This window comes from Perca flavescens, chromosome 4 (genome assembly GCF_004354835.1).
Source record: "Perca flavescens isolate YP-PL-M2 chromosome 4, PFLA_1.0, whole genome shotgun sequence".
Taxonomy (NCBI): domain Eukaryota; kingdom Metazoa; phylum Chordata; class Actinopteri; order Perciformes; family Percidae; genus Perca; species Perca flavescens.
This window is the reverse complement of record NC_041334.1, coordinates 26,272,114-26,292,576: the sequence shown is the minus strand read 5'-3', so window position 1 is coordinate 26,292,576 and position 20,463 is coordinate 26,272,114. Positions and strand designations below refer to the sequence as shown.

The following is a 20,463-nucleotide window of genomic DNA, read 5'->3' as shown; positions in this document are numbered from 1 at the left end:
CCTCCCTCTCCTCTTCGGCTAGACCATCAGAGTTGCACTGTAGATCCAGCAGTGGTTCAAGCTTTAGCACTTGCATCAGGTTCAAAAGGCTCTGTGGAGTTGCAATAAACTCACAGGAGATCATCAGATTGCTTTTAAGTCACCTTGCTACAGTGACTATGTTACTATGTATTGTAGTGCTGAAGAGATTGACATACGAAAGGAAAAGCTGCAGATGTAATATTTTAGAAGAACCTGTCAGTTAGCATTACAGCTTATTCATTGAGTTATTTGTAAAGTGTCTCCTGCTGATCTTCTTTTAAAAAGGGAGAGTTTATTTAGCTTAATCCCTCAGATGACCCATCTTCTCCAAAGAATATCTCTAAGCAACACGCCACTCTAGTCATGTTTCTACATAAGGCTATTACTCAATGGTGCTCTTTTGACATTCACATAAAAAAACACCCAAAGAACAGGTCAATGAAGCAGTCTTCCAGCTGTTCCAAGTGTCCTTGGACTTTAACACAATGTCCTGTTGCTGTTTAGTATGATTTATACCTCTGCTTGTGCTGGTTTTTCCTGTTATGGAGATTTTTTTGTAATAAATCCACATCTGAAGGAGCAAAGCCAGCTTGTAATAATGTGATTCTGTAGTAAAGATGACAACTGTTGCTTAAATTGTATGTGTTACATAGTTCAATCTCTCTGCTTTTAGTGATGGGTTGATTTATTTACTTATTGTAAGCATTGTCATGGGAGGTGGCTGTGGCTCAGGAGGTAGAGCCATGGTTGGCGGTTTAATCCCCAGTTCCTCCTGTCTGCATGTGGAAGTGTTCTTGAGCAAGATACTGAACCCCAAATTGCTCTTTGCATGCAGTGTAAATGGGCGAATGAGAGGCAAACTGTAAAGCGCTTTGGACAAAAGCTTCTCTGGTAGTTTTGGCCCAGCATCACTGATCAGAGATTTACAGACAGAGAAATTAAAGGGATAACTGCTGTATTTTCAAAACACCTTAATTCCAGTTGTTAAAACATATTAAAAGCATGGATTAATATGAAATAAACATTAAGAACACAAAATACAATTAAAAATTTTATTTAAATAAATCTGTGCCTTGTCCTTATTTCTTCTTACTCTTCTTATCCTTTGCCTTCTTTTTGCTAGGCTTCTCGGCATTGGCCTTTTTGTAGAGGTAAAGTCCCACCAAGCCGAGCAGAGTGGGCACGAGAGCCAAACACACAATGGGCAACACGTCGTTGACCATTTTCTGCCACGGCGTCTGCTGCGTCAGAGAAAGCACCTCCACCTCGAACTCAAGGGCAGCGTCACCTAGGACAGATCAAGTTCACGTTCAATGTTTTGTCACATCAGGTGTTGAACGAGTTTGTCCTTTAATTTTTCACCCATCCACATTATGTACATGAGAAAATAAATAAGGATATGAAATAGAATATACAATATTACATAAAATCTAAAAAAAAAAGAAAATAACCTCAGTAACGTATATTTAAAGAATTTATTTTGCGTTGTCAACAGATTCCACGAAAAGAACAAAACTGATAATGGATTGATCACACTAACAAATATAATAGACCTGTTCATTCTTCTGTGCCCTGTACACATTTAAAACACATCAATGAGCCACACCGCTGCACTGGGTGACACATTCCTTTATTGCAAAAAAAAAAAACATGGGCACTGTAGTTTATTTTGAGTCATTCCCACATCCTGCTGCAGTAAATACTCATTGTTGTGTATCAAGCTGCAGCTCCCCAACAAATGCACTATTTACTGTAGTTTAAGAAGTGATTGCTAAAACTGCTGTTTTAGAATATGGATTTTTTTTTATTAAAATGAAACTATACATACAGACAAATAACTGTGTGTGTGTGTGTGTGTGTGTGTGTGTGTGTGTGTGTGTGTGTGTGTGTGTGTGTGTGTGTGTGTGTTGATTTGTATGCATGTGTTCCATACCGGGAATCGTAGGAGGGTAACCTTTTTTTCCATATGCAAGGTGAGATGGAATAGTGGCTTTGATTTTTTGCCTGAATGAGAGTAAGAGAAACACAAAACACATTTAACTGAGGAAGCATTTATCAGAGTCCATCACAAAACTATTAACTGTGTGGTAGTTTTTGAATTGGTCCATGCTAATTGAAAAATATATCGCTACGCTCTTTCTTCTCGACGGACCTTTGTTTTTCACTTACCCTTCACACACGCCAACCAAGCTTTGTTCCAAACCTGATAAGAAAATCACACAGAGAAAGTCAATCGGCAAAGTAAGCACATTCCCCGGCAAACAACAGGCTGCAGTTATCTCTCATAAGTCAGCAGATCAAAGTGTCACTGAGCAATACAAAAGGATTGACTGTTGATTTACCGGCAATAACTGTCCTCTTCCCCAGCTCGACCACAAGAGGGTCCATGGATAGTGATGAGTCGATCACCTTTCCATCCATCAGTTTACCCTGGACAGTTAAACACGAGGCATGATGAGATGATGACATGAAAGAAAATTATTGAGAGAAATTTCACAGCTTGATTTGTTTAAATGTAATAATACTCGAGTCATTTAAGGCATACTTTATGTAGATGGATTTGACTCTTTTTTAAATAAATAAAAAGCCTTTAAGATACATGTAATTAATAATTACTAGATGGCGGACAACCTATATTAGCATTTTTGATAAAATAAAAAATAAACTCGTAGTGTATATCACACTACTAGGCTACTATACACATTTAAGTAAATTTACTTTCTTGCTACAAGTCTGTCATCTGTACAGTAAAGCTATCGTCTGCACCAGGTTAGCTTAGTTTAGCACAACGACTGGAAACAGGAGTAAAAACAGCTATCCCGGCTCTGTCCACACTGGATTTGTTACTTTTGGACAATACCAAGCTACCTGTTTTCCCCGTTTTTGGGCTTCGTGCTAGGCTAGCTAACCTGCTGCTAGGTCCAGCTACATTTAGCTATATATTTGAGAGTGGGATGTATCTTCTCATCTAACTCTTGGCATGAAAGCAAATACACCTATTTCCCACATTGTAATTGTAATCAATTGAAATGATTCCTATAAAGATTAAAGGTTAAAGTAAGGATTAGGTATAAGTAAAGTTATATATATTTATGTAATACGAATGGATTAAAGCTTGATTAATTACACACCTGTAGTAGACAACACACTGTATATGTGTGTGGAACAGTAGCTGTGAGCGACCAAGCAGTGTAGTTTTATGCTCAAAACTCTTTCCAGTTTAGCTGTCGTTTTAAGCTTGAAGAAACTTTATCTGTCAATTTCTATGAGACAATCTTTCATTCAGTAGTAATAGTTTGCCTCACCTGTGTCATTTGTTTCAACAAAAAGCCAAATCATTAAATTAAAACTAAATAAAAAAACAAAGTAATTCATCATGTAGAAAGCACTCTGAGCCTAATTGGGCTATTAATTAATGCTTTATTAGTGGCAGGTGCTTTGGAGAGATCAGTAAGTTTCCAATGTGTTAACAGATCCAGCATCCATGACAGGACAAAAAGACAGTATGTTTTCAGCTACAGGCGCCTAATATCAGTGATCAAGATCTAGGCCATTTTCAATTGCATTTAGGTCAATCCTAAAATAAAATAAAATGTCACAAACTTTACAAGTTCACTTGTTCCCTAATAACATTGTTTAATTCTAGGATATATTTATTTTGATGTAAATTGTATTAAGCCTATGTTGTGTTATAATAGTGATGTTGTAACAATTATTTACGTATACAAATATTTTTAATATACTGTATATTTAATATGAAGAGTTGCTGTTTTCAAGGTAATTAATACTGAATAAACAATGATCAAAACATATGGCATATTTGATGTTCCTTTGTTTATACTGTGTATCAGCCCCAGTTTGTTGCTCTCATGTATGACCATTACATTTGAGTGACAGAGCTTGTAATTTTGTTTATTGTAAATACCCGGCACTTTTTAAATTTTAAAAACACAGAAAGTCGTTTAACAACACTTTAACATTAACTGACAATACACAATTTGGTGCTGTGTCATGGAGCTAAAATTCATATCATACAACTGTACGTTTATAAATTCCTAAGGATCAACATATGAGGACTGAGCCTCCGGTAGGCTACTATTCATGGATGAAGTTGGTGCTTATTGCTGACGTGTTGTACCGCCCCCATCACTTCATAGTGAAAGCAGAGGCCATATAAAGCTCACGATAATGACAAATAAAACACACCGACAGGCAAATAACCACAATCTGACCCCATGTACAATCAGGAAGACATTTCTAACAGCTGCTGACCGCAGATCTGCGTGTTTTCATAAACGCACAAACACAGCGGTGTCCACATGGTTCATGCAGACGGTGCCACATAGACAACTGCCTTCGTCAGCAGCTGGGCCGGTTTCCCCCTACATGTTATTATAAAATGCACACACAGCCCATTGTTTTATCAGTTTCAATAACAGTGCCTCTGTCTTACCGTGTAGTGGATTTGCAGCGTGTCTCCCATTCTGGAAAGTACAGAGCAAGTTTCGGGTTTCACCTTGAGTCAGAAGAGTTAACTGTTAACACTGTTGCATTCATTTGGCAGAGGTTCTTATTGTGTTAAGAGCTGCTGTTACTGCTGCAGTACGGCTGTGTAACACATGTGTCTCACTCACCAGGGTCTCCACCTGCAGCTCGTCGGCTTCATGTTCTTGTCCCTGTGCGAGTCTACAGGTGAAAGCTGCGAGCAGCAGCAGGAAAACGCAGCTCTTCATTGTGAACTTCTGGAAAACAGCTGCCATCAAACAACAACTTCCGTGTAGGCTTCTTCTACACGCAGCAGCGGGGAGAGAGCTGCACAGACTGTCTGTCCCTGTGTTCAAAATGGCTCAGCACCGAGTAATGCTGATGTGTTATAATGCCGTAGAGATAAGGAATCGCGGCCCGTGGACGTTGTCCCAACACCTGGGTCTCCCTCCCTGAAGAGCCCGCCTCAAACATTCCGCCCCCATCCGCGGATTAGAAGCGGAAGCGGCGCTCTGCACAGGCGCTGGGGGCGGTACTGTGCTCGGCTCTGCCTATGGGCTCTGCTGCTCCATGCTGGTGACTGTCAGGAGCAGACATCCTCTGTTAAAGCCTTATATACTGTCTATCGTTAAAGCCTGCTGCACAGACGCCACGTCGCTGGCTGCTAGTAAGCCCTCTGGTCCTGACTGCAGAGATGTGAAGATGATAGGTAGCAGGCAAACATGGAGTTGATGCCAATGAAAAATGCCCCACAAAAACCTGTTTTCAAAAGTATTTCTCTGTAACTATTTATGGCTAAATGGACAACAAAAAGTTCAAGTATGGAAAAAAACGTTATTAGCCTACTTACAAGCTACACACTAAAAAATGCTGGGTTAGTTATTAACCCAACCACTGGCTGCTTACCCTGTATTATGTTGTTGGGTTAATGGTTTTGGACTGTGCCTCAATCTTCCTTGATTTGAGTAACCCAACCAATGATTATTTTAACCCAGTGGTTTGCTTATACGTTCAAGTTTGGGTTCCTTCTCCAACGGTCTTGGTCTTTTTCTTTTCCTCTCAGGCAGGAGACCACTTTCGGAAACGTTTAAAGCGCCCATATTATGCTCATTTTCAGGTTCATAATTGTATTTTAAGGTTGTACCAGAATAGGCAGGATTAGCTGGGAGACTTCTAAATGAGGCTGCACAAAAGTAGTTCTTTTGTAGATTATGGTGAACTTGTGTGTGTTGTAGCAGTGCTTTGCTATTGAGAACGAGGTAGCATGCTAGCGTTAGCATGCGCTAACCTTACGAGCTAACGGTTGCGGTTAGCCAGCACGTTTCGGCTTGTGACGTCACAAGCCGGGCCGATTTTGAACAACTTACCTGGAGACTGAAGGCAGGACACATTCAGAAACCATATCTCACTCAAAACAGCATGGATGGATTTTTTTCAAATTATGTATGCGTGTGGAAGCACCAGAGACACAAAAGAACACCCCAAATCCCAGAAAAAGTGTTTTTTTCATAATATGGGCACTTTAAGGTTTGTCATTTCTCATATTTTAGAACACTAGCTACCTCTGTCTTTGACAGAAACATGAGTTAGTTGTTAGTTATAATAAAGGCTGGATTTACCACCGCCGGTGCCCGGGGGCCTCCGACCTCTAGGGGGCCTCCAAGACCCCACTAACTCTGTGGCCTCATCCTTTTTTTTTTCTATTTAAAATTGAATTAAAATAAAATTAATTAATTAGTGTGTGTTTGTGTGTGTGTTAACAATAATTTAGTTGCACACAAAAAAGTATTATAATCATTTTTTAGGCTGTGTCTGATGACTACAGTCAGGTTACCGCGGAAACTGTTGATAGCGACAAGACAGGCGGTGGAGGACAGAGAGAGAGAGAGAAAGTAGAGGACATCGAGAAAACAAAACAAACAACATGGATAAAAAACGGTGGAGCAGCGGAGCCACAAAACGGAAAGCTAAAAGGGAGAAGGATAGCAGAGAGGATTTAATTAAGAGTAGCCTAATATTCCAACCATCTCCACTTTTTTCATAAGTCGTCTCGACGCTATTATTATATTATTATTACTATTATAGATACCCCGATCGGCGCCGAAGCCTTCCGAATCTGCGTCCACCGACCCTCCTAAATAAATATTGTTTTCTGATTTAGCTAGAGCCCAGCACCTCTGCTCTCTCCCCATATGATAGGTTGCTTTTTAAATCATGTAACGTTGTTGTATTAATATACTGTTCATTTTTATGACCAGAAACGCGGTCTAAGCTTATCAATGCATTTCAATGCATCATATGTGGGAGTCATTCTCTAGTTGAGGGTAGGCTACTTTCACGTCATATTTCACATGCATATTTTAAAAGGAGCCTATATCTTTTGTCTTTTTCCGTCAGTTCACTGCAGAGAATCGGTGAAGTATAGCTTTGTTGTTTTTAATAATTTTAGAACCATCCGCTGATTAGCTAAATCACTAATCCCAGGGTTAAATTGGGCCTGGCTCAGCGCCGGCACATTAGCCTGCTCGTTTGTCCGGATGTGCCTACTTGCAGTCTAAATATGTAACATAAAATTTGATGAAAGTAATGCTTTTGAAAACATGATATTTCTGACAATAAATGAAAGATTTTTGAAATGGCATGTCTATTTTGTCTCGGCGGAGATGAGATGAGAACAATCAGAACACGGCAACAACCCGCCCGGAACTGCAGACAATTCACCACCGCGGGTCAACTACATAACGCCAAAGTGTCTCCGTCGGTAGGATTAACAGATAAAATGCCTTCTCCTAAAGCTAAAAACCCCGTTCGCAGCGGTGGAAGCCCGGTGCTCGGAAGCTTCACCGGCCGCTACGAGTTCATGTCGCTGACCAAGCCGTGGAACCGGTCCTCGCTGTCGCATCTCCGCCAGCGGTAGGGCTCCGAGCATCGAGAGCCCCACTCGGTGCCGTGTCTGCGCATGTGTGCGCGTGTGTGTGTGTGTGTGTGTGTGTGTGTGTGTGTGTGTGTGTGTGTGTGTGTGTGTGTGTGTGTGTGTGCGTGCGTGTGTGTGTGTGTGTGTGTTAGTAAAGAGAGAGATTGGGAGAAGGAAGTTTGTGTGAGGTGGACCTGCTCACCACAGATCCAAATCTTCTCAGCTGTTGCTACTGTCATATGCTGCACTGTGTCTTCATGTGGCACATTATGTTTGGCACATTGTATGGGTCACTTCTGATATCATAACAAGGTAATACGATGTGTAATCAAGTGATGACTGATTAACCGTAATGTAAATGCAAGTATAGGCTCTTAACCTTGCAGTTTTTGCACATATCATGTAAGACTCAATTTCTCCATTTCTTTGCACAAAACTCTCCTGAAAGTGCCATTTAACGGTTTATTTTTTATTTTTTAATTCCCGGGGGGGTATACCCCCCGATACCCCTAGGGTGATTTTGATGACATGCTTTTCGAAGAAGAGGTTGCTGTCCAAACTAACTCCTGATGGTGTGGATGTGTGAGGAGGGAGACAGAGTGAATTTACAGATGGTGAAGCAAAAGTTGTGCGATGTATGCAAGAGGAATTTGGGACCGATGATGATCGTGTCTGATTTGTCACAGTTAAGTTTGAGAAAGTTGGTTTGCATCCATGATTTAATTTCACTGAGGCCAATGGTCAAAGTGGAGTGAGTTGCCGTGGTGAGGAATTTGGTGGGGATGTAGAGCTGAACAACATCGGTATTGTTACATTGTCAGGTGTCATTACATATCAGGAAATTATGACATGGAATAAAATAGTTGCCATACATTAAGTTGTGCAACTTAAATTTGAGAACTACATTTCACGCTGAGAGTGAGCTGTATAGGCCTATACGTATATATAAGTTATACGCAACCTATTTTCATTCATATATTTGAAACAGCTCTGTTACACTAGGCTAGTAGATGTTGATCATCTGTTTCTCCGTGAAGGGGAGAGACAGTGAGAGAGAGTAAAAGAGGTGCTCAACAATCAGCTGTTTTTCCAAAGTCAGTTCTTTAGGCTGTATTTTCATAGATTTTAATCTGCTTTATTGCAATAAATTCTGTTGATTTTGTTCTGTGATAGTTTCAATTTTGTGCTTTGTTTTATAGATATTTATAGAGTCACAATTAACATCACAAGAAATGGAGTTGGAGAAAGTGGTTTTGTTTTAAACTAAAGAAAAACCCACAGCTTACTTTTACTGTTTCTAAAAATGTAGATGCTGTGTGAGTTTGGGCCGCGAGTTCTGGGAGGGGGGGCCTCCAAGATTTTGTGCCCAGGGGCCTCTGCATTCTAAATCCGTGCCTGGTTATAATATATATAATAATAATCATTATTTCCGTAACGGGACAGCCTGTAGAACAGGGGTGTCAAACTCATTTTCCCAGAGGGCCACACTGGAAAAAGAGAATCACATCAAGGGCCAGACATGTACATTTTATTGACATGCTTTATTTAATCAAACAAGGCCAAACATCTGTATTATTGGATGTCTCATATAGTCTTCTCACTTACAGCTCGGTCAACATAAAGCCCCAAAAATGTAACTTAACCATCAAAGAAAAAAGTGACACAAGAATATCAGAAAAAAACATCAAAAAATGTGACAAAAACATCTGAAAAAGTGGCAAAAATGCTGAAAAAAACACCAACAGCGTTAGCAAAAGTGACAAAAACTAGTTGGGCCAAAATGTATTATGAACCTACACTCTTAGAAATCGCTGTAGATTTAGCAGCACAGTACTGTAAAAACCTACAATACAATACCATATTTCTTCATTACAGTAAAATACTTCCTTTTATGTTGCATTGTGGGTAATTTTGATGAAGCGGGAATATTTTACAGTGAATTTTAGGCTTGCTGTAACCTGGCTGTAATATGCCATGACAATAATACAGCATTGCTGTAAAAAACGACTCCAACCAACTACACCAACTGGCCCCAGATACTGAAGGAGAAGCCTTGCTAGCGGAGGATGTTTGGAAGTGTTGGTAAGTTTGGTTTATTTTATGTATTTCATGCTAACTTTAATCATGTTTCATGATTATACGCTCAAGTGTAGCTAACGTTAGGCTACCACAACATTGTTCTTTTTTATAGTGTGGAGTGCACTGGGCATCTGTTGAAGTAAAAAGTTAAAACTATGCTTACGTTTTGAAAACAATGTACTTTAAGGTAAAAAATGTAACTTTAAAAATGTAAACTGTTGTGTAACTGAGTGAAGGAATGTTTCAATACTGATTAAGTCTAATCAGCATTTGTCTGGCTCACACCTTCTCAAGCTTCTAAAGAATTGATTAGGTCATTGCTGTTATTTAGCATAAATGTAAAAGCGCTAAAAGACTTATTGTTTAAACAACTTTGAGAGCCATCCCCTGTTGAGCCAGACGTGATTAAGACAAACTGTAGTTTGGAAACCGGTACCGGGTGTAGCCTCAAGACACTGATTGGGAACGTACACCTTTTCTTTTGAGAGACATCTAACCAATAGTATAGCAAGTGGCTATCCTCTGAACATATTTTTTTTTTTTCTCTGTACAGAATACCGTTAAATACAGTTAACGTTACGTTAACATTACTCTAGCTAGCTAGTAAGTACGGGTTCTGCCCATTACTTTCCAGACTCCGTTAACATATTGCTCAATTTAAAAGATCTGGGTTCCCCTTTACACATATAGCTAGCTAGCTAATACTCCTATTTTATAACGTATGACTTTGTATGACTCCTAAAGAAAGGCTTTTCATTTTGGCTTGTATTTAACTTAAACAGCTACTCTGTTAACTAACTTTAAACTAAAGTGAGATGATAAAGCTAGCTAACGTTATTGTTTGAAGTCCCGAAACAACGCCAGTTAACATGTCCATACGGAGCTTTTACAACTTATTATTTCATTAAATTAGAGTTCTGCTTCGTGAAACATGATGCCGATTTTATCAGAATAACTTAGTGAATTATGAAAAGTCTGTTTGATTAGTTAATTTACAAAAATGACAACAAAAAAAAATCTTCACACCTGTCTGAGGGGCCGTCCACACGGAAACTATTTTTGTGCAAACGCACATGTTTTGCATCGTTTGGGCCGACCGTCCAGATGAATCCTGCAAATGCACTGCCTGAAAACGCACTTTTTTAAAACCAGGTCTCAGGGTGAAAAAATCCGAAAACGGCTCTCGTTTGGCTTCGTATGGATGGTGAATACGGATCCGTATTGATGATGTCATTGCCACACCCCTCTTTTACACCCTCTCCCACGGCCGCTGACGCACATACAACTGCGGGGAAGCTAAGTGAGCATGTCCCATCTCCGTGGTCAAACCAGCACACTATATCTAAATACTGTGTCTCTGCTCCCTGACCCTTCCCTCTGGACTCTCTACACAAGATATATTGCTAACGTTATGTAGCCAACGTTAAACATCGCTAAAGTAGCTGACCGCTAAAGTAGCTGACCGCTCCAGCAGCGAAGTAACGTTATAATGTGAATTAGTATAAATGTGAAGTTTCCTCTTTTGTTATCCCTTCAATGCTGTACAATATGGTCAGACAGGCAGCACTGTAAATATGTCACCCGCTAAAATCTCAAACTCAGAATCATGCACGCCAAAAAGACTGACACGGTAATCCCCAATCTGTTGCAGTAAAGAAGAAATGGCATTTTTGGGACTCTTGTGTGCATGTTTAAGATCAAACCTGCTTTTTCTCTCAGATCACAGAAGTAGATATGGGAGTAAAGGCTGATAAAACCACAGTATTTAAATAAAAAAAAAAAATCGCCACTTAACTACTGCATCAAAATTTCACGTAGGCTACAAGTAGGTAATAGATTTTCTGCTGGTAAAAACATGTCATTATGATCTGATCTAGCATGAGTCATATCGTAGAGCGACATAAAAAAAAAATCAAGACTACGTCGCACTGAAATGTTCTACCATCTATACAATACTGTATAATTGCATGATCAGAATTGCACTTTTAATACCTTTATTTTGTTCAACATCTGTTGATAACAATATTGCAAGGGTTATGCAAAACTGAAGACCAAGTCACTATTTCCTGAAAATGTAATAACTTCACATATACAACTCTAAATAACAGAAATGTCAGGCTTAGAAATACAGACACAAGGCGGCGGGAGGCGGGGGCAAAGGCCCAAAGCAAAGAGAGACGTCTGACCTAAAATGTAAATGCGTTAAAAAAAATCAAATAATAGCAAATAAACTTTCTAGCATCCGTGATAAGCATTATGCTATCTGAGACAAGTTTAAACATGTTTTCCTGTGTTAACAAGAGCACAGGTTTTCACTTATTCTTATTGATTAGGCCTCTACTCAGGTTGTAAGCTTTGCTGCAAATTATGTAAGGTCACTGGGCTCCATGTAGGCCTGGCAATGAGAATAATAAAGGTGTAACGTATCATGCCCAACAAAGCTAACAAGTGGGAGATGTCAATCAATGTGTGTACACACATCTACCAAATTCAGAATTTTCCCCCAGACCCCTCCCTGTTTGCACCCACTTTTGCACAAATAGGGTAGGGTCCTTATGCATCTGTGCCCAGGGGGACAGTAGTTATTAATCCGTCACTGTATTAATACATAACCTCACTGTATTCATTTATAATGTATTATGTATGTATGTATTATAGCGTGACATTTGTGTCAATCGTCAAGGACAGGTGACTCCGCGTGGTGGGAGGGGGTCCCCAAATCAAATTCTGCTTAGGGTCCCCAAAAGGCTGGGGCTGGCGCTGTCACACATCCACCAAGACCTGAGAGGAGGTCTAATCAGCCAGGAAGTGAAATCACCTGTGATGGTAGACCATGGGTGTGCAGGACCTTAAAAAACAATGGTCACGACAACACATTCAGATACCTAAAACCTGCTATTTTTCGTTAGTTTCATCAGTCAAATGAATGTCAGAAGGAATATGAGTATTGGATGTGTTGACAGACATGAAATTAAATCATCATCATCAAGGCCAGACCAGTCACTTACCTGTGCAGAGCCAATTTTACTGCGACACTTATATTTAAAAAAAAATAAAAAATGTTTTTAAGACAAATCAGGACTGAGGTGACAATATTTCAAAAACTGATAGAAATATGCCCAATTGTTAACAAACGTCCTTTCAAAACGACTGTCAACATTATGGTTTGGATTTGACCTAAAATCTCGCGAGATCTCGTTTTGCTGCTGAGTTCCTAGTTTCCCTGGTTGTCCCCCGGAAAATACCGTGAGACATTTAGTAACGTTAGAGGACTACTCTGCTAAGGTAAGTGAGGATACTGTCACCACCATCAACCCAATAATATACACGCAAGACGTGGCAAGTTATTGAATAATGGTGTGTTTGATGGCTGACCTGCGGTGGTTGTGTTGCCTCATTGTTGCCCGGGCTGAAGCAGCGGAGGGCGACTCGCTGGCAGCAGGATGCCCGCTGAGGCGATAAGCGGATGGATGAATGCGGTGGGTCGGGACGGCAGACACGCTAGCTACCATTACGTCTTAGCGACTAAAGCTAAACTTTACTGATACATGAGCTTACAACACATTAGAGAATGAGGATACTATCAAGCTTGGTAGCCGAACTAGGTGTGAATCTTTAACTAAAGACGAGATATGTGCAGGTCCGATGTTAAAGGCAGGATCGCCGTACCGTTACCGTATAGCATCCCCGGCTAACGTAACCTGAGTCACCCGGAGTTGAATTAACATTATCAGGCCGGCATATCGTGGCCCTGCAACCACAAAAGTCACCAGAGCTCATATTTAAACCTGTAAACCCATCTGTGAGAGCTGGTGTCAGGCAGTGACCTGCAGTGTGGTGATCCTCTTCAGCACCATGGACAGGGCTGCAGCTAGTCTCTTATCTACTGACGACTTTATTTATATCTTCTTTTTTTTTTTTTTTTTTACTTTATTTGAGTCTCTTATTTCTCTAAATCGCCCACTGGTGTTGTAGGATAATCAAGTCAATGCACATGATACGGATATATACTTCTTTTCCACATTGAAATATAGCTAGTACACATGCTTTATAATTCATACAGCGTGCAATCACTATGACATTTCACATAGCACAAACCCCACAATATATCACAATGTCCAAAGATGTGTACATTAGTACTAAATACATTAGTTGGAAACATAACATATCACTTTTGAGCATCACTTTGCATTCTTTGTGGGTAAATTATTTCTGATGAAAACATTTGCTGTGTTGAAAAGCAACATAAATGTGTAGACTACAATATATCAGCGTGGTTCCAGACCTCTGCTAGTAATATGTGGCTGAAAGCTAGTAAGTGGACCTTCAAGTCCTTAGATTATTTTGTGCAGTTCTACTTTTAAGAGTATTTTTGGACAGTGGACTAGTATTTTATTACTAGGCTCTAATGACAACTATATCTGCAAAACATTTTTGGCCTCTCACAATATTCAAAATGTACAGATAGAATGCAGGCTCGTAAAAATGTGTTCTTCTGTCCCTGTTTCAGGCTAGGTGGCTTTGTTGTTGGAGTTAAACTGAATGTGTTCAAGCCAGGCCTGGTAATGTAGGACATTTTGCATGTGCTCTGAGGGCTTGGCGTTGTTGCAGAATAACATTTGAAGGAGAAAAAAACAGCGAGGAGGGTCTGAACAGATTGTGCTGCAGCCTGTAGTCATGGCACTGACATGCTTCTCCTTCACCCTCTCTGTGATGACTGTTGGCAATTAGCATAGCTTGCACCTGTCTTGGGCTGTGCATGTAGAAGTGAGAGTTTCTGGCATAGTCCAGTCTTTTAAGAAAAATAAAAGCAGGTAAGCTGGAACATTCCACTGATTGTAATTTAACAAAGGCTTTATAGACAGTTGAGCTTATTAATACTCCTTTCTTTATTCATGTTTGTGATTTAGACCACCATCCCTTATTTGATGTTTACCTTGCAATATAGAAATGCACATAAAAGTACTACTAAATGGTTAGGCTCTGTGTTCTGTTTCTTTTCAGCCCTCCTTTATAATCTATCACTGCTGGACAAGTGAAACTTTACAGGAAGGCATCTGTAATCACAGCTGTAGACACGCTCTGAAGTTTAAGGACTTCATCTGAATCATGGGGAACATTTTTGGGAATTTGCTGAAGAGCCTCATAGGGAAGAAGGAGATGAGGATCTTGATGGTGGGGCTTGATGCTGCAGGAAAAACGACAATCCTCTACAAGCTCAAACTGGGGGAAATAGTCACCACCATCCCAACCATTGGTAGGTGCACAGTTAAAATGACGTTAGTTGTAAAGCATTGCCATGCACACTAATAAGTGGACCACTATGTTTGCTTTTTACGTTGTATGACCCTGCTCTTGTTTTCAGGGTTTAACGTGGAGACGGTGGAGTACAAGAACATCAGCTTCACTGTGTGGGATGTCGGCGGACAGGACAAGATCCGCCCCCTTTGGAGACACTACTTTCAGAACACACAGGGTGAGAAGAGCTAGAAAAAGGGTAACATCAGCAACTTTTTTTCTCTTCTCTTCTATTCTCTTCTCTTCAGAAAAAAAAGTCATTTTTTTGTGTTCCTCTCACTGTTTCAGGTCTAATCTTTGTGGTGGACAGTAACGACAGAGAGCGTGTGAACGAAGCACGAGAGGAGCTGATGAGGATGTTGGCTGAGGACGAACTGAGAGATGCAGTCCTCCTTGTGTTTGCGAACAAACAGGCAAGAAACCATAACTGTTTTGCATATACACACACACACACACACACACACACACACACACACATATTATACACAGTGCATATACATGAATACACAGTAGGGTTGTAGTGCCGCATCAACCCACATATTCCCACCTCTTAGTACAGTACAGGCCAAAAGTTTGGACACACTTTCATATTCAATGCGTTTCCTTTTTATTTTCTTGACTATTTACATTGTAGATTCTCACTGAAGGCATCAAAACTATGAATGAACACATATGGAATTATGTACTTAACAAAAAAATGTGAAATAACTAAAAAACATGTCTTATATTTTAGATTCTTCAAAGTAGTCACCCTTTGCTTTTTTTATTAATAAGGGAAAAAATTCCACTAATTAACCCTGACAAGGCACACCTGTGAAGTGAAAACCATTTCAGGTGACTACCTCATGAAGCTCATTGAGAGAACACCAAGGGTTTGCAGAGTTATCAAAAAAAGCAAAGGGTGGCTACTTTGAAGAATCTAAAATATAAGACATGTTTTCAGTTATTTCACACTTTTTTGTTAAGTACATAATTCCATATGTGTTCATTCATAGTTTTGATGCCTTCAGTGAGAATCTACAATGTAAATAGTCATGAAAATAAAGAAACACATTGAATGAGAAGGTGTGTCCAAACCTTTGGCCTGTACTGTATCTTTGAGGTACTACTTCAAGTTTGAATTATAATTATTATTAATTAACTTGAGAAATTCTATAGGCGACTGTTGAAAACCTGCTCTGGCTTATAACCCTCTAAGTTTTTGTACGTATACACATAAGCTACAACATGTTAACTAGTGAGTTTTAGAGGTGCTGGTAGGAGGATTCTGGACAGAGCCAGGCTAGCTGTCTCCCTCTGTTTCCAGTTTTTATGCTAAGCTCAATCGAATAATCAATTAATATACACATACATATTTTGAACCAAACAATAAAAGAAGACATCAGCCGTCTTAAGGGTCACACAAAAGCATGATCACCAATCCTTGACTTCTCACACGCTTTCTCCTCACTGAAATCTCGCCTCTTTCACAGGACTTACCGAATGCCATGAATGCTGCCGAGATCACAGACAAGTTGGGCTTACACTCCCTGCGCCACCGTAACTGGTATATCCAGGCCACCTGCGCCACCAGCGGCGACGGCCTCTATGAGGGTCTTGATTGGCTGGCCAATCAACTCAAGAACAAGAAATAAGAAGAAAACTGGAACAAGCAGCCACACCCCTCTAAGTTTTTGTTTGTTTTGGGAATGGGGCAGCGTAGGTACAGGGGTTTTGATTAATGGATGAAAAGCAAGATTCTGGCTTTGGGGAAGATTTTAGGCTTTCGTTTTCAGTCTCTTGAGGTTCCTAATAGTTTTCAGGGCTTATTAAAAACACATTCTCATGTACCTTATATTTAACCTCACACACACACACACACATACACACACACACACACACACACACACACACACACACACACACACACACATACACACACACACACCACACACACGCACACACAAATGCACACTAACCGTAAGCAATCACAGCAGACACTTGCTTTTCCTGTGTCCACCTCTTGTATTTAGGTGCAATGTACTGTATGTTCGTCTCTAGGTGCTGTAAGAAGTCATGTGTGACTTGTGACTTGTGACACTGAGTCAGCAATGAGTCAAATATGATTTTTTGTTGGTGTATGTCTTTTAACTCATCTATGGACTTTCCGTCGTCCATAAAAAGAATGGTTGTGTGTCAGTTACACTTGTTTTTATTTTTTTTCCTAACAGGGCCATGTTTGGAAACAATCACAGCTGGCAGATTCATGTGACCATAATTCTACCTTCTAATTTGTGAGCAATGCTGAGGCACTTTAATACTTAGATAAAGTGTGTACGTGTGTGAGCGTGCCCATATACTGTATGTGTTTCTGCAAGCGGCCCAGTCAGTATTAATCATGAAAAAGACAACAGGACTGGAGTTTTCCCTCTCACACGTCCTCTTACTGCCTCATTCGGGGAAATCTTTTTTGATATTTGTGGCATGTTTCTACTCCCCGTATGGCAACCCAAAGTCTTGAAGCAGCCCTTCGCAACACGTTGTCGGCCGCCTGAGTTGCATGCGTCCCGGTAGATCTTGCTGACATTGTTGCATACTTTTCCATCCTCGGAGCTGCATGCATGTTGACGCTGTTTGTAGATTTTCTCTAACTGCAATCATCGTGTTATGATGCTGTTTACAGTAGAATGAAGAAACCACCAATTCCTGCATTTAGTTGTCAACATGCGCTTAATACAGTATAGTCAACTTTATGGTCTTTTTTTTTATATGTGAAAGCAGTATACAAAACGCAACACACATGACCTGCACAGCTGCTGCTCATCTGCCTTCATGTGTGTCCATATGAGTACTCAAACCATATCAGGCTGCTCTCGCTTTGTGTGTTTTTGTCTCAGACGTGCATATCGGGGGATGATAACTGTGTTACTGAATGTGAATATTGTCGACGAATCTATAAATGGCTGTAATATTTATTTAACATGCATATTCCTTTATTTCAGTGATAATTATGTAAAAGAAAGCAGGGTAAGCAGATCAATTCAGTCATCGGCACATCCACGACTCACTATTGAACAGCAGACGAGTTACTGCGTCACCACAGATACCAGCAGAATCCACAGACTTCTCTCAATAAAACAACTTCTTGTGTGCCATACATGGGTACTACTACTCATGTACCAGTGACAGTACAACATACTGTAAATCCACTTCACTAAGTTATGAGTACATTGTTCATATTCAGCATCTATGTTAAATCATGACTTTGATCGTTTGGGTTTTGTGGCCTTAGGTATTTAGTGATGACTTATAATTAATTTCCTCTCAGCTCGTTCGGTTCTGATTTTGAGCCACGTATATTTATCTATAAAGAATAATTTACAGATTTACTCTCTATGCCCTCAAAAGCACGGTGATTAGGCAAAGGTTTTGTCCTTTTGTTTTGCCAGTTTACTTGATTCATATTTGGCGGTAGATTTCCTGGGTTTTCCTTGGGCTGTAAAGAAACTTTGATGTAGACTGTGTCTGTGAAACAATGCTAATCTGTGCGAACAAAAGAAAATGTGAAAAAAAACATTCTGTACCGTTATAGTTACACAAGTAGATTTTAAAATGGTGAAGACCATGTTTCAGTGCTGAATGCAAAGATACATCCTGTATGTGATGTAACAACAAACTAAATCCTGCTCTATTACAAATAAACCCATTTTATGTATGACCTGTCTTATCAACTGTGAGTGAGTGTTACTGATGGATTTCATATTTACATATTTATATTTTATATTCATGTTTACAAGTGACTGAAAAAGTAGAGGAGATATTGCAGGGAAAAGCTTCCACCAGAAGAGGGAAGTCTTTAGCAGTTCAAAGCACAGCATAAAGAGCACTGTCTACATTTTATAAATCAAAGTGGCGGCTTTTTAAATCTAATTTAAAAAGCAATCCTCTTTAACAGACTCAGCATTCTTTTATAACCCTACTTCATGACTTTTATATGAGACCCAAGCTGTAAAACATGGATAAATACAGTAGCCTAGATGTCTGTCTGCTCTAAACATTGTGATTGATTTTGACAATATTTTGTTTTTCCAAAAATGACATGGAGGAAAAGAAGATGTTTGGACTTAAAGTTATTATTATTATTTACATGTGCAGCAGTGCGGTCTGTGGGACCCTGAATAATGAGGAAGTAAAGCAGATGTCAATTAAAGTCAGGGGCTATAATGCCAGTATTTCTCAGACTTGTGATGTCCTTGCAGTTGGCAATTATTATTCAAAGAAGAATAATGACTGAAAAAATAACAATTTTGCCCACCAGAATTTATTCCTTGCCGATTGCAGAATACTCTTACAACACCTTTTAGACCAACACAAAAATGTAGGACATGCAACTGTTTAGATTAAAAAGCTTTTTTAAAGAAAATAAAAGTAATAACAGTTTTGAATTAAGCATGGAAAAATATCCCTTTATTATTTGAGGGTGAAGTCTATTTGGACTATGAGCTCAGTATCTCTAAAGTCTCAACCATGGCCATGTATATCTGATGCAATTTCTGTATTTTTATAAATTTTACCACAAAACTTTATAATTTAGCTTTCAGAGTATGTCTGATTATGGCAACCAAGTTATATTTTATTCTTCTTCAGTTTGCTAAAATCACGATTAAGTAGCAAAACACATATTTTGATTACAGCCTGTACATTTGGGTCAAATAAACTTTCCTGATCCTGTGTACCTGTTGCAGCTGTGTGTGTGTGTGTGTGTGTGTGTGTCTGTGTGTGTGTGTCTGTGTGTCTGTGCGTGTGTGTGTGTGTGTGTGTGTGTTTGTGCGTGGGTGTGTGTGTGTGTGTTTTAACTGTGCTCTAGTTTGTTATTGAGAATAAAAGTGCAGCCACTATGCTGCTGTTCTCCTGCCACAACCACTTGTGATCTTACAATCTTTTTGTTTCCCTGAATTTCTTGGCTGTTTCTGTGAAGAAATACTTTTGGAAATGACTTCCTTGTAGTGGTGAAATATTAACTATTTGTCTTAAACGGCCTTTTAGATTTCAAGTGAATCTGACTGAAAAACAAGAACATGGCTCTTTCTCATGAACTGGAAACATTTTTTGTCAGATATAATACATATTATTCTATGTAATTTAACCTGCTAATATGGAAAAACGTGTGTGTGTGTGTGTGTGTGTGTGTGTGTGTGTGTGTGTGTGTGTGTGTGTGTCGACACGTACATTTGTGTGACTGGGGCTGCAGGCAGAGCCAGTTTCTACAGAGCAGTTCAGCTGGCTTGCCTACTCTTACAGGCAGACACTGTTTGCTTGAGTGACACCTAACATGACAAGAGATAAGGTTTTCTTACCAAACCAGATATAAGTCTTGCTTTAAGAAGGACACTTCCGTCTGTGCAACTTTGGTATGCACAAATCATTAACAAATTAGTCTAAAGTACATCAGTAAAATCATACAGAAATAAAATGATAGCAATTAAATCATCTCACATTTCCAGGGCACCAGCATAAAAGAGTGGAGGGGGTCAAAGGCCAATTGATAAGACAACAGATGTAAGAAATATTGTTGAGGATCATGTGTGACCTGACACATATAAAGGAGCAGGAGGAGAAGTGTTTTTTAGAAGGAGTTAGTTGTTGTTGTTTTAACAGGACAATATTAGAGGGGATGTAGTTTGCTT

The 20,463-nt window shown here is 39.6% G+C and overlaps 2 protein-coding genes across 5 annotated transcripts; one reads left to right on the top strand and one right to left on the bottom strand.

The window, feature by feature from the left end:
- Positions 1-1,059: 1,059 nt before the first annotated feature.
- Positions 1,060-5,077, bottom strand: fkbp11 (FKBP prolyl isomerase 11). Its single transcript, XM_028576355.1, has 6 exons — positions 4,656-5,077; positions 4,475-4,537; positions 2,364-2,451; positions 2,191-2,224; positions 1,955-2,025; positions 1,060-1,309 (listed from the first exon to the last, which is right to left on the bottom strand). The coding sequence occupies exons 1-6, from the start codon at positions 4,779-4,781 to the stop codon at positions 1,101-1,103; spliced, it is 591 nt and encodes a 196-aa protein (XP_028432156.1). The 5' UTR covers positions 4,782-5,077; the 3' UTR covers positions 1,060-1,100.
- A 4,386-nt stretch (positions 5,078-9,463) lies between these two features.
- On the top strand, positions 9,464-16,653 carry LOC114554013 (ADP-ribosylation factor 3). 4 transcript variants are annotated; one of them, XM_028575545.1, is made up of 6 exons: positions 9,464-9,502; positions 14,010-14,313; positions 14,504-14,756; positions 14,865-14,975; positions 15,086-15,210; positions 16,270-16,653. In XM_028575545.1, exons 3-6 carry the CDS (start codon positions 14,609-14,611, stop codon positions 16,429-16,431), a joined length of 546 nt encoding a protein of 181 aa, XP_028431346.1. In that variant the 5' UTR covers positions 9,464-9,502; positions 14,010-14,313; positions 14,504-14,608; the 3' UTR covers positions 16,432-16,653. The 4 variants fall into 4 exon arrangements, with proteins under 4 accessions (XP_028431346.1, XP_028431343.1, XP_028431344.1 ...); XM_028575543.1 differs by lacking the exon at positions 9,464-9,502 and adding an exon at positions 12,702-12,784; XM_028575542.1 differs by lacking the exons at positions 9,464-9,502; positions 14,010-14,313 and adding an exon at positions 12,698-12,784.
- The last annotated feature ends 3,810 nt before the right edge of the window (positions 16,654-20,463 follow it).

Bases quoted from the DNA above. Each gene is read 5' to 3' on its own strand.
- LOC114554013 (XM_028575545.1), top strand. From the start codon at position 14,609: ATGGGGAACATTTTTGGGAATTTGCTGAAGAGCCTCATAGGGAAGAAG. The intron at 14,757-14,864 runs GTAGGTGCACAG...TCTTGTTTTCAG, and splicing joins CACCACCATCCCAACCATTG to GGTTTAACGTGGAGACGGTG. The intron at 15,211-16,269 runs GCAAGAAACCAT...CCTCTTTCACAG, and splicing joins TTGTGTTTGCGAACAAACAG to GACTTACCGAATGCCATGAA.
- fkbp11 (XM_028576355.1), bottom strand. From the start codon at position 4,781: ATGGCAGCTGTTTTCCAGAAGTTCACAATGAAGAGCTGCGTTTTCCTG. The intron at 2,452-4,474 runs GTAAGACAGAGG...TTAACTGTCCAG, and splicing joins CGCTGCAAATCCACTACACG to GGTAAACTGATGGATGGAAA. The intron at 2,225-2,363 runs GTAAATCAACAG...TTTTCTTATCAG, and splicing joins GAAGAGGACAGTTATTGCCG to GTTTGGAACAAAGCTTGGTT.